Source organism: Peromyscus californicus, unplaced genomic scaffold (assembly GCF_007827085.1).
Source record: "Peromyscus californicus insignis strain IS unplaced genomic scaffold, ASM782708v3 Scaffold_11__1_contigs__length_118956290, whole genome shotgun sequence".
Taxonomy (NCBI): Eukaryota; Metazoa; Chordata; class Mammalia; order Rodentia; family Cricetidae; genus Peromyscus; species Peromyscus californicus.
The window spans coordinates 81,088,537-81,105,341 of NW_026294402.1; the positions used below are offsets into that span (position 1 = coordinate 81,088,537).

Below are 16,805 nucleotides of genomic sequence, written 5' to 3' on the forward strand. Positions count from 1 at the left end.
CAGCAGGAAATATTAGATAGAAGGATTTATTGCGGAGAATATTGCGGAGATAAACAGATAGAAAATAAAGGATAGCCTCGAGAGGGCCTGGAACCTATTCCAACGGGCCCCGACTGTCTCTGCCCCAGGGTTTTTATAGAGACGCCAGGGGGTGGAGCAAAAGACCTCCTCCCCCAGCACAGCCAAGTGCAGACCATCCCAGACACCTGCACTCAGGCCTGTGGTCTAATCATCCTCTATGCGGACCTGCTGGGTAAAGCCACGAGGAACCCGAGAACGGGCTCCCACAGGTCCCCCTTTCTTAATATATAAAAATAACTATTAATGGCTTACAGCAATCTACATAGCTGTTACACCTCCCAATATGGGAGTAGAGGATGATAAAGATGGCATTTCTCTTTTGAATTAGGTCCAAGGTGACTACAGCAGTCTTAGCTGTCACAAGCCCTTTCTAAGCCAAAAACTCTTAAGGTGACTACAAACTTAAAGAATCCCTTAGCTTCATCATTACCATTAACAGGTTAACATAAATATTGCTATACATAGTCACAATTCTCAGTCTTATAACTCAAAGCAAACTCTTAACAGAACCATTTGAATTAGCATATATGGTGCTAAATATAGTTAACAATTTTCTCCGTCTTACAACTTGAACTCAATCATTTGAATTTTCTTGCTAACAGAACATAGGAAAAAACTTCAATGTATTCACATCAAACTTAAATATTTCCTTAACTCCACAAAACCAGGGTGCATTAATATCAATAGGGTAAATATAATTTCTGCAAACATAATTCAACCTCATAACTCCTCCTTTTCTTTATAATTTTTTAAACAAAATCTCAAACCTAGTTAGAAGAACCAAACTCATACAATTCCTACAAACCCATATTGAAAAGCAATCTTCTCAATCTAACCATTAACACTTTGAAAACTTAGCAAAACATCCAAAAGCAGTTTCTTAATAAAACTCTTTACACTTTAAAAGTAGTCTCTAATATGCCCCATTTGCATTTCTTACTAACAAAAACATGACATTAATCCACTCAAACAATTTTTGAAATTAGACTAAGGAATATTAACTCTCCCCCTTTTCTTTATAATTTAAGCAAAATCTCAAGCCTAGTTAGAAAACCCAAACTTTTCCATTTTAAACAGTTCCATTTGTAACACAAAACCAGTTCTGTAAGTAATTTCATTTTTACATAAACAGTTCCACAAAACAATTCATGAATCACCAATTAATAAAGCATATATGCATACACAAAACTGCATCTTGATTCTAGGTAGAAATAAATTTCTTCATTTAAACAGTTCCATTTTTAACCCAATTCCAGAAAACAGTTCCTAGGTCATTACTATAAGTAAACTCAAAATTGTCCCATATCAATGAAATCTCTATTGTTCATTTCATTTCTTAAGTCTTAAAACTCAAACGATAAATTCTGGTACTAGCCTTTCACTTCAAAATATGAAGAGACGTTTTTCAACCAAAACTTTTTGCAGTTAACAATTTTTGTTCAAACAATCGTCTCTGAACTTATTCTTAAGCCAGAGACCTTTTTAGGTACAGTAGTATTCTAAACCGCACCGTTTTTGATGTTAGCTCAGGTTTTTCTGTGTTGCGTTGATTTTCCACGGATCTCAGCTGCAGATGCCTTGTTGTGCTGGCTCTGGAGTCCGCCCTTCTTTGCTTCTTAGCGGCTTCTGGAACTTTTGAAAACCGCTCAGACTGCCTACTTTGCAGTCTGCTAGGACACTAACTTCTAGATCTCAGGTTTTTTCATCATATACATTAAGCATAGACTCACACTTAACATTCACACTTTTTTACAAACTCACATATAACATTTTTTGCCTTGCAAAGCATTTAGACTCACATTCAACATTTACACATTTTTACAAACTCATAACATTAACTTACTTATACTCCTTAAAGAAACTCTAGCTTATAACTTATATACTTATATTCATTCCATCTTATTTCTTATTTAAACTTACATTTACAACTAGCATCTTTACTTCTTACAAGCTTATTACTACATGTCTTAAGACTACCTTAGATACTTCTTGCAAGCTTATATTCTTTTTTTTTTTTTTTTTTTTTTTTTTTGGTTTTTCGAGACAGGGTTTCTCTGTGTAGCTTTGCGCCTTTCCTGGAACTCACTTGGTAGTCCAGGCTGGCCTCGAACTCACAGAGATCCGCCTGGCTCTGCCTCCCGAGTGCTGGGATTAAAGGCGTGCGCCACCACCGCCCAGCTGCAAGCTTATATTCTTAAAGGAACTCTATAGATCTATTTTACAAACTTATATAGGGCTACCATTAGCATATATTTAACTTAGCAAACACCTAAAGGTTTCTTAACACAGATCTAACAAGACAGAATAATTTCTACAAACTCACATCTTATTTAAATTTTTCTATTTTTTACTCTTAATTATTATCACTATCTCTATTAGAAAGATTCTCTTAACTAGACAGGAAGTACGTACATCATTTCTAAAGTTTAGAGTTTATAGTCAGCTTTGTTATAAAGCACTGGGATTTAGTGAGTGTTGTTGTTATAGAATTGTGATAGTTGTTGCTAGGGGACTGTAACCTTCTCAGGACAAAGTCACACTCCAAAGTTGCCAGTTCTCTCAGCTGTTCCGGAACCGGCAGAGATGCAGTCAGCGGTAAACAGTTTTTAACTAGAGGCTGTCCCTTCACCCAAATTCATAGTAGTTCCCCTAAGTGCTTCAATTTAGACAAACATTTCTATTACAGCAGTACTTTTGGTTTGTTCTACCGAAAAACTTCACTTCACGCTGAGGGTGAAATTACCGTATTTAGCTGCTGTAAAGCTCTTCGCCAAATACTGCACAGCTATTAGGTGATATAAAGTATTTTTCTAAAGGAGCTAGTAAAGCCAAAATCGGCACAGCTCTGAACTGTATTTAGTATTTTCACTTCATTAGCTTTAACTCCTGATGTTATTATTAGCAGCTGTAATATTTAGCATTGATTTCTTATAAGGAACTTTCAGGTGAAGCAACTCTTTTGTAAGACAGCTAGATTTTCTGAAGTTTGTTTCCCATCTATAAAGCAGTCATTTCTTTTTTGAATGCCTGTATCCTCTTAGATTTGCAAAGGAATCACTCATTGCAGGCAGTTTGTTCAAGAGGTAAATAATTTTTTTAATTTCACATAAGTTTCTTCATATCTAAGACAACGTTCAGCGTATAAACTGCTCTCTTGCTTTCTTAAGGATTTTAAAGTTGCTTGTTTGCTCTTAAAAGGTAGCTTTTTGTCATCCAACTGCCATAAAAATTTTGCACAGCTATTAGGGTAAATAAGGGATTTTACCAACGGAGCCCCAAACCGCGAAGCACCTAGTTCCATATCCTTTCAATTTTTCATTGGAACTGACATTAAACTTAGACGACTTTCCTCCTTATTCTTTTAAAAGCTGTATTTTAAGTTTACCATGAACATATTTTCGAGCTGACAAAAGTGTTTCAGGGCAATGTCGCCATCTTTAGCGGAAAAACTACCTTTCCCAGAATGCATTTCCCTTATATCAGTCCATAATATCAGTCCCTTATATCAGTCCTTTATATCATTTCCCTTATATCAGTCATTTCCCATAGTTCTTTTTGGGTCTGAGAGTCAACTGGTTCTCTTACCAGACTTGCTTACAAATTCTTGCCCGGGAGGTTTGAACAAAGTTTTTTTGCTTTTGCAACAGGAGATTTGAACAAGCATTTTACATTTTCAGCTATGGCACGTTGGGAGATTTCTATTCTCTCAACTGGCTTTAACAGGTGTTTTTCCTTCATTTGACACGGGCCCCCAAATTAGAACTGCACTTGCCTCCTTAGCGCGGATTGAGGCTGGCATTTCTGATAGCAACTTTCCTCGGGGCTTGTGCTTGCCTTAGCCAGTCAGTGAAAAACAAGATCATGTACAACAGCTTTTCCATAGCTCCTTCAGAGAGATTTTCTCCCACTAATTTTATTCTCATTTTGCTTGTTCCATCCCCCCCAGATTCAGAGCTTCGGGTATCTGTCTACGGATCTGTACCTCTGCTAGCTGCCTTTGGAAGTAGGGGCTTTCTTCCTCCCCCCGAATCTGCCTCAAATTCTAGCAGCTTTTTCAGGTCACATATTTTCTGGGGAGGATTATGTCCCTTCTGTTTCTTCAGAGTCTTTTTCCCCAGACAGTTCCCAGTTTGGTCTCAGTTTGTCCCCTCTACCCCAGAAACAGTTTCCGACACTACAGTGGTGGCTTTCCCTGCTCCTGAAGGTAGGGGCTTTTTGTCCGTTTGTTTTCGGGGTCTGTGTGGTTTGCATACAGACTGAAAATCTAACAAGAGAGGTTTTTGCCATTTCTAAACTCCCATTAGGACAGGTTTTTTGCCTCATGAGGCCTTCACCTGACCCAGTCCCCCAGTGGCTTGCATTTGCTTGTCTGGGTGCTCAAGGACAGAGCTTATGTCAGAGGCAATCACCCCTCAGGGCTACACTCCCTCATCTCAGGGAGTCAGTTGAAACAAAGCTTTTCTCAAAGAGATGCTTTCTCTGACAGAAAAGAAAGCTTTACTCCTGGATAGTTCTGTTCTGCCCTGGCTGGGCTCTTTCCCCAGACAGCGTTCTGACTCAGCAGCATGACTGCTTCAGACACAGTTCAGCTTTACTGTTTTCCCAGAAAGGTCCTTACTTTGATAGAAAAGCTTTTTTTTCAGATTTCTTTTTGCAGCTGTGGACCTATCAACCCGGGACTTGTAGGAAAGCAGGCAACTGTGCTGTTCCCACTGGCTTTAGTTTTGTTTGTTCATTAGCAGTTTTCCCCTGGGCCCTGCACCTTCCTGCCTCAGCTCTGTGCTCCAGGAAGTTTACCACTACAGGAACCCTAGTATCCCCGAAATGCACCCCAACTCAGAGACGCTGGCCAGTCGCCTCTGGGTTTTTGGTCAGAAACTAGGATACAATGCTTCAGGGGATCTTTGCATTAGGACGATTAGGAGCACCTTTTCAAAGACGCTCACTCAGAAACAAAACCCTTGATGCCTCAGCTCGGCTATAACTGAAAAGCTTGGCTTTTTTTTTTGCTTTTCTCAGGTAAAGTTTCCTGCCCTTTTGGGCTCTCTGTAGCTCTTCACCCACACTCTCCCAAGCGTTTCCCTCAGGGGACTCTGACCAGCTGTCTTTTACTAGCTTGAAGAGGACAGAGCTTAGAAGAGGTTTTTTAGGAACTTGTCCCTGCCTCCTGCATTGCAGGGAGGATTTTTAAAGTTTGAAAGAGAACTTAGAGGTTTTGCTGTCTTAAGAGGTTTGCTGTTTTCCCTTAGAGCTAATCACAGGTGGTCCCCATACTAATATCTTCAGGTGATTCTAATTTTTGTCCTTCTGAGAAAGTTAAAGGCTTTAGTTTTCAAGTTTGAGAGCTTTTAGTTTGAGAAAGATTAAGGCTTTTTTAGAGAGATTTTCCCCCCAAATTTTCCAAGAAAAGCTTTATAGTTTGAGAAAGATTTTTTTCCCCAGGAGAAAGACCAACTTTCCCCAACTTTAAACTTTGGCTTTTTACACCCCCATTTTTGCCTCAGGGAGAAATCACTTTCTCCTGCCACTTGGACTTAGCATTTCAGCTGTCCCCAGGTCAAAAGCTTCCATAGGAAACTTTTTCTTCCCCAAAAGCTCAGAGAGCTCTTTTAATACCCAAAAAGCCCAAAGAAAGATTTTTTTCCCAGTTTGCGTTTATAGCCCCCAAAGTTAGAAAATTGGAGAGTTTTTCTGTCTAGTTGCCTTACTTATTTTTTCCTACACAATCTTACACTTCTAAGTTTTTCCTATACTATATTACTACCCTATGCCTTATACTTATTTTTCACAGATAGAAATTGAGAAAGGATAGAAGATAGAAAATTTTGACAGAAGAGAATTTCGCTGCAGCATTGGACATCCTTCCAGTCCGCTTTCCTTTTCTCTCGAGGATAAAACCCCTGCCTCTCAATATATATAAAAAATATATATTTTTCATAACACCAGCATGCCTTTCCACTGGCAGGGCTGACTCAGCACTTTCGCCAAAAACTCTGTAATAAAACTATTATTTTCCTTTATCTTTAGTCCCTATTACTTTGTCTTTAGTACCCTGTTCATTTGTCTTTAGTCTCCCCCTTTTTTTTCTTTAGTCCCTTTTTTTTCTTTTTTCTTTAGTCCCTGTTCATGGCGCCATTCTGTGGGGCGTTTGCCCACCGCCCCCACAGTTCCCCAGAGTTTTCTTGAGTGTGAGCAGCAGGAAATATTAGATAGAAGGATTTATTGCGGAGAATATCGCGGAGATAAACAGATAGAAAATAAAGGATAGCCTCGAGAGGGCCTGGAACCTATTCCAACGGGCCCCGACTGTCTCTGCCCCAGGGTTTTTATAGAGACGCCAGGGGGTGGAGCAAAAGACCTCCTCCCCCAGCACAGCCAAGTGCAGACCATCCCAGACACCTGCACTCAGGCCTGTGGTCTAATCATCCTCTATGCGGACCTGCTGGGTAAAGCCACGAGGAACCCGAGAACGGGCTCCCACATAAGTTCATGGACAAGTTTTGGCAGAAACATTTTTCAAAGGAAATACTCTTAATACAACTACTAATAAGTGTCTGTTTTAATAAAAATATTTACCTTTCCAGGCTTTACCTATAACCAAACTATTGGCTGCCCAACTCTGGGAGTGCTGTGCAGCCTCAAACCTCAAGAGCTCACATGAAAGCAATTCTGTCCCTTAGCCTTGGATACCTAATTTCAAATACAGAACAGTTACACTCTTTTGTGAGTCCTTGAGTTGGTTGTTTGCTGAGTAGGTTGGCTTGGCATTGGATTTATTTTTCCAACTCATGATCTTGCTGCATCCACCTCCCAAGTGCTGGGATTCCATGCCTGGCTCCTTCATGTCTACATTAATCTTTACTCAAAATGTAGTTCATGGACCAGTACCACTTTGTTATCCTCTCCATAGAAAGTTTGAAACTTTTAGTTGCTATATGATAGAATCTACCACTTCTAATAAGAAAAAAACTTGATTTTTATATACATTTCATGTCACTTCTTAACCTCTAATAAAATGTAGCAGTCTGCAACAGAATTTTTTCCTTCTAGACAGGATATTAAGTTTTATGATTGGAGTTACTTGGGCATTGAAAATATGCTGCATTTCTTTCAGAGAGATTGGTTGAGAGTCTCCGTTTGCCCCAGGTGCCGACTCTTCACTCTCAAGTGTTCCTGTTTTTCAGAGTATTACTTTTAAGAATGTCTCCGCAACACCTTACCTCTCTCTGGCCTACTATGATCACAGAACTTGTGAGTTAATTTTAATTTATAAAGTTACAAATATAAACTGTAAAACAGTGTGATTAATTTCTCCATGTTTTTTAGGTGAAAACTAATATTAAGGACTAAACTCAATTTTACCAGTTCATGGCAATTTTTAAAGTTGAAAATAGTAAAAGTAGCTTAAGCCTAAAATTGTAGTACCGATAGCCTTTGAGCCCCTACTTATCTCATCTGGTTTAATGCTCCGTCTCTTTGACACATCTTTGTCATAGCCAACAGGTCCAGTGTCCTGCCCCCACAGGGATACCTCTAGTGAGACACAGTTGAACTGGAGTATTAGGGACTGGTGCAAGGCATAATATCCTCACTCTTCCAGCATAGTAGTCATCCCAGTTAAACCTGCTTCCAAGACTGTGGTAAAGACTTCCTAAGTAAACCCTCCCAAGCCCCACTACCACCAAAGAGAATGTTGAAAATAACATTTGTCTACTTGAAAGTGAGCATTTCCTTTGTGCTCTCCAGGTGCAGGTGTTCTTACTGATGGAGCAGGAACTCACTGCTGATGAAGACATTTCACGGTATGTGTGCTTCTGTTTCCAAATGTTCCTCAGGACACCTAAAGTTACTCAGGGGAGTTCAGATACCCTACTATCTAAACCCCTATCTAAACACTTCCAATATTTGGAGCTAGAGAGATGAGTCATTGGTGAAGAACATTGGCAACTCTTTCAGAGGACCTGGGTTCAATTCCCATCACCCACACGGCAGCTCACAACTGTCTGTACCCCCAGTTCCAGGGGCTGTGACACATGGTGCACAGGTAGAAATCCAGGCAATATATAATAATCTTTTAAAAATGAATAATCCCATTATTTATGTTTGAATATAATTTTATTTAGTCAAGAGGCATGATAAACTAAATTATCAGCATTCATGGCCTTCAGCCTCTCCACAAAGATTCCACTTAATACAGTTCACTATTGTTTCAACTTCATGGGTCATATTAGTTTTGGTAGTTCAGATCTAGTTCCTGAAGCTTGGATTAGATAACAAAACCAGTATGGCAGGTAACCTGTAACCAAGGTAATCAATTTATCTAAATCTTACAGAATGTTCCCAGCAAGTATACAATAGTTTTGTTCTTTTTTTTTTTTTTCTTTTTTTTTTTTTTGGTTTTTCGAGACAGGGTTTCTCTGTGTAGCTTTGCGCCTTTCCTGGAACTCACTTGGTAGCCCAGGCTGGCCTCGAACTCACAGAGATCTGCCTGGCTCTGCCTCCCGAGTGCTGGGATTAAAGGCGTGCGCCACCACCGCCCGGCTAGTTTTGTTCTTTTTAAAAGTAGTTTACTAATATGAATAATACATTTTTAATTCTATAAGAATTATTGCTCAATTTTATAAATTACAATTTTCCTTTAGGAATCATGTCTTCATCTTGGTAGCTAGCTCAGTATGTAATGCTTGCCATGTTGAGTATGAGAGCCTGAGGTTTATCCCAGAACACAAGTAAAAAGTCTAGGTGTGGGAGCTGGAAAGATGAGTGAGCAGTTAAGAACTCTTGCTGCTCTTATAGAAGACCAGGGTTCAGTTCCCAGCACCTACATGGCAGCTTGCAACCATCTGTAACTCCAGTTCCAGGGAATCCAATGCCCTCTTTGACACGGGAAAACACCGGAAATGCACACGGTGTACATACAGACATGCAGGCAAACACTCACGCACAAAAAGGGAAAGCGGGGGGGGGGGGGGGGGGGGGGGGGGGGGGGTGTGGGGGCCGTACAGTGCACTCGCCACCCACTCCAAGGAAGTGGACAAAGAATTTGGCTGTGATTGTTGTAATCACTGTTCATCGGTGTGGCTGTGGGAGAGACAAGCTAGTGCTTTAGTCTTTCCAGGAGCCCTGGGAGCCAAAGGCCCTGCTACTGACTGCACTGTCTGCTTGCAGGACATCAGGGCCGTCCGCCGCTGGTCTGGAGACAACCTATACCGGAGGTAATGGCTTCTCCACGTCCTATAACAGCCAGAGGTGGTTAAACCTCTATCTCTCTGCTTGCAAGTTTTTGGATTTGGCTCTGGCATTGCCCTCTGAAAATCTTCCTCAGTTTCAGATGTAAGTAAAAGCAAGAATAGTAAGTGGATATTTTCGGAAATACATTTGCTTTGGTCACTAACGTCCAACACTAAAGTTCTTTGTGTAGGTTGAAGTATTCATAACTTTGGCTAAAACCGTACTGTATTGGAAGGAGTGGGGCAGCACAGTTAATAGCACTAAGTGATTGCTGTGGCTATGTCCCCAGACTACTCACTTAAACCAGTGTGCCCCCTGGATGCAGAGCAGTGGAGTGCAGACCCAGAAGCTACAAGTTGGCTGGAGGGGACAGAGCCCAGCACTTAAAGACTGTTATGATAGCATATGTAGAAACTTCTCTATGCCATACAGCAGAGACTGCTGCCAGCTTTGAGGTTCAGAGCAGGCCCAGAAAGGAGTTTAAAATGGAGGCAGTTTGGTATTAGAGAGGCTCACTATGACAATGGCAGAACCGGAGCTGACCTGTCTGAGGTGTTGAGAGAAGAGGCTAGAAAGGGACTCAACTATATAAAGCACTGTAAATAAAGAGTAGTGATGTGACCTAGGATAATATGACGCCAGTGAAGCTTTTAATGGATTAAGTGACATTAGACTTGTATTTTAGGATGTTTATTTTGGCTGTGTAGTGAGAACAAAGTCCTCAAGAAAGCAAGCATCATTTTTTAAAAAGTCAAAAATGTAAAAAGCTCCAAGACTGTTTAAACAGCAGTTGTGCCTGCTTTTATTTTTGGTGGGGCTGTCTTAGTGCTGGGGATGGAGTCCAGGTTCTTTATGCTAGGTAAGCACTCTACCCCTAAGCTGTTGCATCCACAGTCCTTATATGACTTTGGTAGTTATTGTTTCTTTTTTTAAAGGGAGAAGGTTGAGTATGTGAACACGTGCTTTTCTATGCATGAACTCTATAGGATACAGGACAAGAGTCTAGCTACATTGATCGTTCCTATGATGGAAAGTCTTCCTTTTGGTATTCTTTACATGTTGCAATAATCAAGTTAGACTTGGTTAACGTACAAACAACTATACAAAAGCAGTTTCCTTTTGAGCTTTCTGCCTACCAGTTAGCAGGAGGCTGAGATGGGAGGATTGCAGGACTGAGGCAGTTACTGCAGAAAAAAACTTGGTCTATTAGGTAAAGAGAAAACATTTTTTAACACTGAGTTTGCTCAGGGATAAAACAGTTCTGAGCACTTTGCAAGCTGTCCTAGTATCTTATGTCTCTGAAATGGTGATAATTTTCTTTTCTTTTGGTTTTTTGAGACAGGGTTTCTCTGTATAGCCCTAGCTGTCCAGGAACTCACTCTGTACACCAGGCTGGCCTCTAACTCAGAGATCCACCTGCCTCTGCCTCCCAAATGCTGGAATTAAAGGGGTGCGCCAACTTGAAATGGTGGATTCTACTTTTACTGATAACACAAACTACATAAATGAAATGTTTCCAGCTTTGACTTAGCTGTCACTTGAGTTTGCATGTGTTGGGGCCATGTTCTTTGTACTGAATTACATGGCTTATCTTCAACGGCACAGGGTTTGTCTTACTAATACCAGTGTCCTTCCTCTGGTAGGTACCGATGGGCCTTTATACCTGAAGCTTCAGATGACTCAGGCTTGGAGGTCAGAAGGCAGGGCATACATCAGCGAGAATTTAAGCCGTATGTGGTTCGACTTGCAAAACTTCTTCGGAAAAGGGCAAAGGTACTAGAGTTTAGGAGGGTTCTTACTATGTTGTTGCATATTCTGTGTTTTGTTGTGTATTCTTGAACTGTGCTATATTAAATGCATTCATGAGTCATCTACTAAGTGTTTCTTGGAAAACTAAGGGCGTTATCAAATTGAAATATCTGGAAAATAAGTTCTTAGTTTTAAAGATTGAACTTTTAAAAACATCTTTTGTTTTTAAGAAACATCTGTTTATCATATTCATTTTTAGAAGATAGAGGAAATCTTTCAAATGTTACTTATAAATTTCTTCTTTTCAAAATGTGTGAAGACACTGGAACCAGTGCTTGAAAGAAGTCCTGAAAGTTCCTGTGACAAAGCTGAGAGCTGACTGTGTCCAGGGTAGTTGAGTTGGCATGATGAAATGAGGTGTGAGCTGATTGAGAGCCCAGCACTAAAGGGGTGTAGAACCCATCTGTCAGGTTGGTTTCCAAAGGACAATCAGGATGAAAAGATCACACATTTTACATTCTAATAAACTTGACAGAACTGTCTTATCCAAACCGAATTAGCTAATAGACTGCAGTCAGAATAAGGGGATTCACAAGCACAGAACCATTCTTTGTCCATGTAACATACAGTACACATGCTGAAATATGGCTGAGTGGATATTTTTACTTTCCTACATTATAACCTAGAGATACATCCCATGACCTGACACAGCACCACTCTTGACTGAATCAAAAGATTTTTCCAAAACAGTACTTAACCTTTAAGATTAGTTCCTCTTTCTGTAGCTCTTGTGATGCCAGGTCTCCATTTTGTATATCCACTCACTCCCTGCAAATTTAAAAACACTGCTGAGAAGTGAGTCTGCTAAAGTGTGACTATCAGAAAGGTAATGAAGGGACTCAAAAATATACAAATGTTTAAAAACATTTTTAAAACCATATATGTGGTGGAAATCAAGGAGAAAATGAGAATTACCAGAAACCTGTCCCGTAAACAAGGTGTAGGAAGATAAATGCTATGGTTTAGAGCATGGCCTGCGTCCTTTCTAACTAAGCATCAGGCTAGCCTGCCAGTCTCTGCCCTGAAGCAGAAAGGTAATGAAATAGCTTGTTCATTATTGGGACTTTGTTAATACATCTGTCATCATTTTGCTTCAGAATCCTTCCAGTACATATAGTCTGGAGGTTGACCGGGTGGACTGTGAGACCAGTCTACATGTGCTCACCTATTTTGTCTTCCAGCAATGAAATTGTATTTGATTCTCTACACAGCAAAAGGGAAGAAAGTGATTAGAAGCTTTACTTACAGGATATGAGGAACTTGCTTCTTTAGGAGCCAAATAAAAGGACAAAGTTATGGACCAAAGTCTGAGCCAGGATTTAAGAACAGAACTTTGACTTTTCTATCACAGAATTTTGGGGGGCAAGTCATGAATCTGAATTTATGGGACTCTAGGCCCATGCCCTTGGCCATCCACATATCATTAGTAATGAGAAATCCCCCTTTGCCCAGAAATGGACCTACAGATAAGACAGCTCTTTGCACTGGAAAGTGTCTTCCCATCCAGATCCTTTAAACAAGGCCTTCATGGCCAAATACACTTTTTACTGGAACAAAGGCTATGAGTTCTCTTTCCTTCCACAGGACGAGGAGGACTTTAAGATTTTGGAGGGAATGGAGATGGCCAAGCATCAGGTGAGGGTGGCTATTGATGCTTGTGATATGGCAGCAAAAGCTACAAGAGAGGTAAACAGGAAGGAAGCTGCACTCCATGTGTAGACTTGTGAAGTCAAAGAAAAAAAAGGTGGTCTGGAGATGTTTGGTTATTTAGTATTGAGGACAGGTACCTGAGAACAGAAAAAAAAATTGCTGAAACATGTGTGTACTTTTCTTGGTTAAGAGCTCGGGGCCAGGGCACAGGGGATCCTTCTTTTAAGAAAAATCTCAATAGAAATATAAAAAAATAACTATACCATGATTCTCTTATATTATTTCAAAATGAGGTATAGAGGGTATAAGCAGCATTTACTTCCCTTGAGGATGAATTTGTCTTTATCCACCCTTTGCTTGACATTTAATTGCTGTTTGATTTTTTAGGGGACTAGAGGCTATATGGTAAGCCAGGAACTGTGTGATGACATTTAGTGATATGAAAGTCCCTGTTTATCCTTTACTCCAGATTAGATGCTAAATCATTGCTAATAAACTAGATGACAGCTATTTCCCATTTTTAAATCTTTGCTTTCTTACACATTGCATTTTCTACTGTAACATATGTTTTCTTTCAGGTTTCAAAGCAAATAGGGCTGATGGTGTAGCTTGGTGGCAAAATGCTTTTAACATCCACAAGGCCTAGAATTTTATCCCTAACATAATAAATGACCTTGGGAATCACATTAGGAAACAACAAAATACCAAAGTCACTTTCTTAGTAACATTCAAACTTAGAACACAATTTGTGAATGACCCACTTAATTGTCCTTCCTGTTTCCCCATTTTCACTTTTTTCTCCTTGTGCTGTAATATATGTGATTTTGCAAGTGCTAATGCCTTCAGTTCACTCAGTCCTTTCTGTGGGTAGACTACTTGTAGCTGTTGAGTTCATGACGTAGCCAAGAAACCAGTATCATTTATTGCAGTTTTTGAGACAGGATCTTATATCTTGAATAAGCATGTGTTGCCACATCCAACTTAAAGTAGCTCTGTATCTTAATATATAGAAATTATTGGGTGTTGGTATTTAGTGAACAGTTTTTACATACATTCTCAGTTGACCTCCTGGCTGCAAAAGAAAAGTTTGCCATATCAGCAGCAAGAACGCTGTGTGTCTTGCACAGGTACAGCATAGTAAGTGAAAGGCAGAACTGGACTAGCCCGGATCCTCTCCCTCAGGGTCCAGCTTCCCTCCTGTGTCTAGCCCAACCCCTCATTTCTCTGTGGAATTTTTCACTTTGGAACCCTGTAACCACCTATCAAAAACAAATGAGGTCCAGCCCCTATTTGTTTTCTCCCAGGGTGTGTGGAGGAATCTAACAACCAGCTGAGGATCTAAACTTAGTGATACTGAAAGAATCTAAGCACACTGAGTTCTTTAGTCCATTCACTCTATTCTTCTAAATCAATTCTATCTACACAGCTTCTTTTCTGTACTCATACTTAGCTCCTCTCTGTCCCTTGTGCTGTTCTCTCTACCTAGTTCTTTTCATCTTGTTCTCATCTTTGTTCCTCCAAGCATATATACATGGAGATATATATATCTCCATTAACAACTTGTTAGCAAAAACTACAAAGTAAACTCTCAGGGACAAGTATTCTGATAAGTGTCACACTTGGCAAAGACTTGGTCAGCTAATTGGTGACTGACAATAGCTGTAGGTTGTAAAAAGTTCTGGCTGTCTCTTAAAGGGATAGCTACAAGGGAAGAAACTAAACCAATGAGAGATTTAAGGAAAAGGTAAAGAATACATGTACTATTTAATGTGATTAATAATATCCATACATGGTTAGTTAACAGCCTTTTTCTGTTAGTCACCTGAATCTCAGGACCTATACATAATTAGTCTGCTGAGCCTAAAATCTTGCATTAAAAACTGGTGTGGAAATAAATACAAAGTGTTAATTGTTATTTGATTCAGAGTGGGAAGTGCTGGTGGAGGAAGCTTAGGACAACACAGGTGCTGTTGATCTCTTGAAGGACTAAGGTATACCAAGGCCAGACACCTGCACTATCACTTCTAGTTCACTGTAATTCTTCTGAAGGGTTTTGATCCAACAAGGCCAGGCACCTACAATTCTCCTCTGTGAAAGTTCTATGAGGACACTTTGTCCGGCCAACATTTACCTTGTGAGTGGCTAAGGATGGAGAACGAGACCTCTAAGTGTCTACAGTGCACATGGAACAATTGACCTAGTATGAAGCATATTTTAGTATATTTCTATTCATAAAGATTATACAGTTAAATAAGAAACCATCTTCTAGACTATCCACAATTATGTGTGCCCATAGATTGAGTTGCAGTCATGAGATTACATGTACACATAGCATGGAAATGCACAGTAAATGGGGAGATATCATAGCTGTTATTGAACAAGAAATTTACAACAAGAAACAGCCAATTCATATAAAAGGTAGTAATTCCTTTGCGTGATGGTTTCCTCCAACAGAACTCTTGGTTCTGATAGGTTGACCTGAACTCTAGTTGTCACCTGCTGTATACTCCCATGGTCTTTTGCTACCAGCAGCTCTCAATAACCACCTATGGCAAATTTGGGCCATAAATTGATTAATTTATCAGCAGAAAGTGTATGAAAAGCTCTGAATCTGGAACTCCTCAGCTTTTGTTACATACAGACCATTTAAATTAAAGTCACCTTTGCAATCTAGTTGAAAACTCCTACAAAAGGGTAGTGAAGTGATAGGAAACTAGCTAATGGCAAGAAAAGGCTTCAGCAGCAGTGGTTTTCATCAAGTCAGACTTGATGCTGGCATTTCTATCCCTTCCAACCTAACAGACTTCCCCGGTAGTAACAACTCCCTTTGTGTTTCCGCAGAAGAATCCAGAGGAAGACAGCTCGGGGAGGACACTGGGCTGGGAGCCGGGGCACTTGCTACTCACTCTCTGCACCATGCGCAGCATGGAGCAGCTTCTGCCCTTCTTCAACGTCCTCAGCCAAGTCTTCAACAGCAAAGTCACAAGCCGGTGCGGGGGACACTCTGGGAGCCCCGTCCTCTACTCAAACTCCTTCCCAAACAAGGACATGAAACTGGAGAACCATAAAGCATTTTCCAGCAAAGCCAGGCAAAAAATCGAAGAGATGATAGAAAAGGATTTTCTGGAAGGAGTCATAAAAACTTGACCACCACCTTGACCACCACCAGTGATTCCCCAGAGTCTCGATGGAAATGTAATTATTTAAAACACACTGCTCTCTGAGTTGTATAGTTTCTTTTCCTTTTATATATATATATATGTAACAAAACACTCTTCAGGTTGTATTTAATTTAATATTTGTAAATAAGAGCTTATGTCTGAATGTGGCCTGAATCAAGTTTAAATATAGTTGGCTCATACTGATGATGGTGCCTACGAGAGGTCTATATATGCATATATAGTCCATGATTTCACTGTCTTGGGTTGTCTTAAACTTGCAAAATATACACCATGTTTTTTGTTTTCCCCTGATGGCTTCAAGTCTCATTTAATTTAAATTGGGTTTTTTCCTTCTTTCTGTGGTAAACAACACCCTAGTATCAGAATGGTCACTTTGCTGTCAAAGCCTTCATGTATTGGATGGAGCTGTCCCTCCACATCCCTTCCCTGAGCACTCAAGAGTAGCTGAAACCTGGACCATACATCCTAGTAGGTACAGCTCAGGCCTCTGTCAGTGCAAAGAAAGATGGGCCACCTGCCAGTTACGATGCTGCTACACAAACAAGTCTGCCATGGAAAATTGGTTTATATAAAGTCTCCACTCCTCCCCATCTGAATCAGGTAGGTCAATGCTGCAAAACATTGTGCTTTAGGTAAGTAATCACAAGGCATTGCAAGGAGTTAATAAGTAATAAAATTTAATTTCCCAACGCCCTACGTACACTGTAAAATTAATGACACTCAAACTATTAGAACTTAATACAGATTAAAATCAGAGATGAGCTTCATTACCAAGTCTTAAGATTTACCAGCCTCTAAACAGTTTAGTTTTGTTTTTCCTGGTAGTATTTTTAAAAAAACAGATCTAATTCC

At 40.0% G+C, this 16,805-nt stretch overlaps 1 protein-coding gene across 10 annotated transcripts in view; it reads left to right on the forward strand.

Moving 5' to 3' along the window:
* The window catches only part of Dop1a (DOP1 leucine zipper like protein A), a 113,005-nt gene extending 96,766 nt beyond the window's left edge, over positions 1-16,239 (forward strand). For 4 of the 10 annotated variants that reach the window (XM_052715778.1, XM_052715804.1, XM_052715794.1 and 1 more), the window contains 6 exons: positions 7,196-7,332; positions 7,828-7,883; positions 9,250-9,414; positions 10,956-11,085; positions 12,706-12,756; positions 15,613-16,239. In XM_052715778.1, the coding sequence (XP_052571738.1) occupies positions 7,196-7,332; positions 7,828-7,883; positions 9,250-9,414; positions 10,956-11,085; positions 12,706-12,756; positions 15,613-15,918 (845 nt within the window). In that variant the 3' untranslated portion in view covers positions 15,919-16,239. The remainder of the gene's footprint in view (positions 1-7,195; positions 7,333-7,827; positions 7,884-9,249; positions 9,415-10,955; positions 11,086-12,705; positions 12,757-15,612) is intronic. The other 6 variants (XM_052715808.1, XM_052715817.1, XM_052715814.1 and 3 more) reach the window with 3 other exon arrangements.
* Positions 16,240-16,805: the final 566 nt, after the last annotated feature.